This window comes from Pygoscelis adeliae, unplaced genomic scaffold, assembly GCF_000699105.1.
Source record: "Pygoscelis adeliae isolate BGI_AS28 unplaced genomic scaffold, ASM69910v1 Scaffold5, whole genome shotgun sequence".
In the NCBI taxonomy this organism is placed as follows: Eukaryota; Metazoa; Chordata; class Aves; order Sphenisciformes; family Spheniscidae; genus Pygoscelis; species Pygoscelis adeliae.
In genome coordinates, this window is record NW_008824753.1 from 1,219,086 (window position 1) to 1,223,416 (window position 4,331).

General features: G+C 53.7%; 1 protein-coding gene across 1 annotated transcript in view; it reads right to left on the reverse strand.

Moving 5' to 3' along the window:
* Nucleotides 1–87: 87 nt before the first annotated feature.
* LOC103916460 (USP6 N-terminal-like protein) overlaps nt 88–4,331 on the reverse strand; it is a 31,449-nt gene continuing 27,205 nt past the window's right edge. The window contains exons 12-14 of the mRNA XM_009323443.1: nt 3,017–3,116; nt 1,611–1,763; nt 88–1,385 (exon numbers count right to left, since the gene is read on the reverse strand). Of these exons, the coding sequence (XP_009321718.1) occupies nt 88–1,385; nt 1,611–1,763; nt 3,017–3,116 (1,551 nt within the window). The remainder of the gene's footprint in view (nt 1,386–1,610; nt 1,764–3,016; nt 3,117–4,331) is intronic.

Consider the following 4,331-nt stretch of genomic DNA (forward strand, 5'->3'; position numbering starts at 1 on the left):
GATGGGGTGGGTGGTGGTTGTCCCAAAAATGGGGTGAGGGTGCTGTTCCAGCACCCGCTTTCTCTCCCTCACCTGTCCCTATCTCCACTAAAACGTCACTGATTTGGGCAGCTTTGCAGGGGGAGGAGAGCCTGAAAGGAAACTGTTCTCCGAGTGGGATTTGGCAACCTGCGGCAGTAATTTTGGTTTGGGGCTCAGGGTGGGTCGTGGGGCTTTCAGTGCGTTTAATGGTTTCTGGAGACTTTTTTGGGCATCTGCCTCCTCTGGGTCCAGCGCAAGAGGTGGTAGCATGGAGGTGGCAGGCAGGGGATGTCCAGTCTCTGGCAGAGGCAATGCCACCTGCTTTCTGTTTGAGAAGTCCTGCTCTGTTGCATGGGCCAAGTGGAGGGGAGTGGTGGTTTTGATAATGGTGTAGGGGCTGTTCCCCTCCACGATGGGGGACAGCGCCTGCTGGAAAGGGCAGCCCTCACCCAGCCCCGCTGCCTCCGACTCGCTGCCAGGTAAGATGGGCACGCTGCCGCCCACCAGCCCGTGCATGGGCAGTGTGTCCAAGCCCTGGGGCCAGTGCACGGTGCCGGTGGCGCTCCCTGGCCTGTTCTGCTGCAGGCTGGTGAGCTCCCCCGTGGATGCAGCTTTGGATGCCAAGCGCTTCAAGTCTGTTTTGTCTGGCAGTGCTGCTCTGCAGTGCTTCTCGGCCATCTCCTCCCTGTGCTCGCTCTTGGGGGAGTTGTCATGCTGCGATGCACTGGAAAGCTGCCACCAGCTGCCTGGCAGAGGATGGGGGGATGCATCGAGCGCTTTCTCTTTGCAGAGGGATGCTTGTTCTCCCACCAGTAGGGCAGCAGGATTTGGCTGCCATACGACATGGTCCGTAGCGGAAAGCTCAGCAGTGCTTGAGTCGGGAGGACTTGGCATGTTTTGGAGAGAGGAGTCCGAGGAGCCGTGCTTGGCCGGGGCGGGGAGGGAGACCGACTTGTGGTCCACCGTGGCACAGCCGGGAGTGAGAAGAGGCTGCTCTGGAGGCAGGGCCACGGGCAGGAGGTGATGATGGGCCTGTGTCTCACTTGCCTTCAGAAGAGACGGTGGCTGCCCATCGCTGGTGGGCTCCACCCGACCTTCCTCTCCCAGTGGCCCCCCACCAGGAGGATGCAGGTGGATGTCCATTGCTTCAGCTGCTTCACTGCCCTGGAGGGTGGGAGTCCTTGCCTCTTCCGCCGTCATTCCTCCCAGCACCCCGGGACCTCTGTGGGGATGGGGCTCCCTGTCCAGGGGGTGCTCACCCACCTGGCCATTCTGGCTATTGGCCACCATGTTGCCTTTCACGGCTACTGGGTTGAGGGAGAGCTCCAGGCCCAGGGGTTTCCGTGGGAACTCCTCAGGCTTTGCTGCATGGGAAGCAGAGAAAACAACATAAAACCCACACTGTGCATCAGTTCATTTTTGCATCTGGCATGCCCCGACCACAGGAAAGGCAAATGCTTTACCCAGCAGGTACCAGCCCTTCTGGGCTGCCCTGGCTCCCAGCCACACCAGAGGGATGCTCTGGTCCCCAGGGGACACGGGTACCACCAGCCGTTCCCGCTGGGATGCCCACCTTCCCTTCTACCCACCTGGCGGGGGGAGGTCAAATTTCATCTTGCGCAGTTCGGTCATCGACACCTGCAGTTGCTCGATGACAGCATCATCCTCGTACTGCAGGGAAGCAGCAATTTTCTCCTGCAGAAATTCCCGTAAATCTTCCAGCGTCATCTTCAGCAAGCGCTCTGGAGGATGGTAGAAAGGAGTAATGGCAGTGGCACAGCCAAATTGCAGGGTAGCACGAGCGTGGGTTGCATTGCTTTGGTTTTATCTGGGATTCTGCTGCTGTTCCCACTCCGGGGTGGGACAGCCTGAATGTTTTTGCCTCTCTCCCACCTTCCCACTGTTGCTCAGGGTTGTTGATACATTTACGTATCCATGCCACCTCTGGGCATGGCAGCTCAGCAATGGCAGGACGATGGTGGGGCTGGGACCTATGCATGTTTTGGGCCATTTCTGGAAGTTCTCACCAATACCTCTAGGAGGAGGAAAAGCTCCATGAGATAAACACTGAGTGTCAGACTGAACAGCCACTGCCGGCAGCCGCCAACGCCAGCCAGGGATGCCAACCTGCACCAGCCAGCAGGCAGGGATGTTGACCCACGCCAGGATACAGGCAGGAATGGGATGCAGACAGGGATGGGATACAAGCAGGAACGGGATGCAGGCAGGGATGCCGATCCGCACCACACATTCCTCAGGGAGGAGAGATGACTTCAGAGCCAGGCTGAAACTTCTGCCTCCCTGCCAGTTTCCCAGTCTTTGCAAACAAACGGGATACTTGAAGATGTATTTCTGGATAGCCTGTTCTTCATTCAACTGAAGGAAGAGCAGGGTGGCTGTTCGCAGAAGCCAACACATGCAGTCTCATAAATCCCACTGGCCCAAAGGTTCCCAGCATGCAATACCAGCATTGCTCCTGTCCCAGATTAAAGACCTAACAGGGCGACAAAGCAAGACTGCTAGCTTATGGGAGCGGAGGGGTTCAAAGTCCCAAAGATCTCGAGGTAGAAACATCGCTGCCTTAATGTTATGTAAGAAAACCAGGTTTTGGACATTTTAGAAGTATATTGATGGATTTACTTCTCCCTCTACAGCCTTTTCAGCTGAACTGCCACAGAGCGCTTTGCAGACAGATGAGTTGCTGTCCGTATTGCCCCTGAAAGTATAGTGATAAAAGATGTGGGGCACAGCATGCAGAAAGAGGCAGCTAGGAGCGTTTCAGGTGGGGTTTGCTATACGCTGAGCACAGGATTTCAACCCTTGCGGCATCTCATTTCCTCCCCGGAGCATCAGCACAGGACTGTGCCTTTTGGGGCCAGCACAGGGCACCAAGCAGGCTGGTAGGGGCCAGCAAGGCTTTCCAGGTCGGCAGCACAAGGGTGGCCCAGCACGGTGCCACCTCTGCCATACGAGACACGCTTTGCTGGGACCTTACTTTTGTGCAGTTTGAGGATGGTGTAAGCCATGGCCGTCAGCACCCGCTCTCCCTCCAGGATGTAGATATCCCAGAGCCGCAAGGTGAGGGTGAAGGGGGTCTGTTTCAAACACACAAACAAAACAAAAAAACAGCTTGTTAGCACTACACTCATTAGCACTGATTGATGGGATGGTGATACAGAGGTTGGTGGCATCACTACGTCCCCTCGCACCAAAACACAAAAGGGCGAGGCATTGGATGTCCAGGATTCATCTACAACACAAAAACCTATTTTATCATCTATGGTTTTGCCTTAAAGCTAACACCCTTGGGTGGCCGGGAAAGTACTGAAAACCCAGCTGTGAATGCAGAAAAAGGAGAAACTTTCTGCACAGGCATACTAGCACATGGATTCCCCTACCCTGGAAGGAGCATCACCATCTTTCAGCCTTGCAGGTACACAAAACCACTCCTGTATCCATCCAAATTGCCCGAACAGATAGAATCATAGAATCATAGATGATGGGCTATTTATGGGGTAGGTCTGAAGGCCCGATGGTGCTTCACTAAGCATTAAAAAAATCACTCCTTTGGTGTCTAGAGAAGTGGTCTTCCTTATACACAGGCTTATTTCTGCCTGCTAGAAAAACCTCTGCAAGAGGTTTTCATTTGCACCCGGACCCAGTCTTGACAAACAGGAGTGAACTGATATCCAAAATGATGGAGCAGCCCATCATCTCCCAGCAAAGATTTAAGGCAGCCAACACAGAAATTAATACTAGTCCTACTGTGACATTTAAGTTCAAACTTAGGATGCTGCACTTACTCTTCAGTTTGGCACAACTGGCCATTGCAGCTCTTTTACCACGTTACTGTAGTTAAAGGGATTTTGCATTTTATACAGCTTTTAGTGACAGACTGCAAAGCAGTGAGTTCCCTCTCAAGGGGAAGAAGTCATCCACTGTTTTATAGGAAACGGGACAGCAGAAAATTGAGACTGGGGACACATAGATGTCCTAAACATTAGCAAGTCTGGATCTTGCATTCAGGTGTGCAAGCACAGTGCTGCCCCTAAAAATAAAGTAGTCTTGGCTTGGGACTGGCAAATTAGCTCTGGACAAATCAGGGTAATTTTCTCACGCTTTCATGTGTCTCCAGTGCCCAGCCCGCTCCTTTGCCTGCAGCTGCTGCAGTGCTATTGTTTGTGCCTCCAGCTCTTCTTCTCCCTATGTTGTTTCCAGAGTGAAAGTGAGGTTAATTGCCTTTGCAGCAGTGCCGGTGGGCAACAGAAAGATCTCTCCTGACTTGGAAGCTTATACTGCTGCTGCCGAGT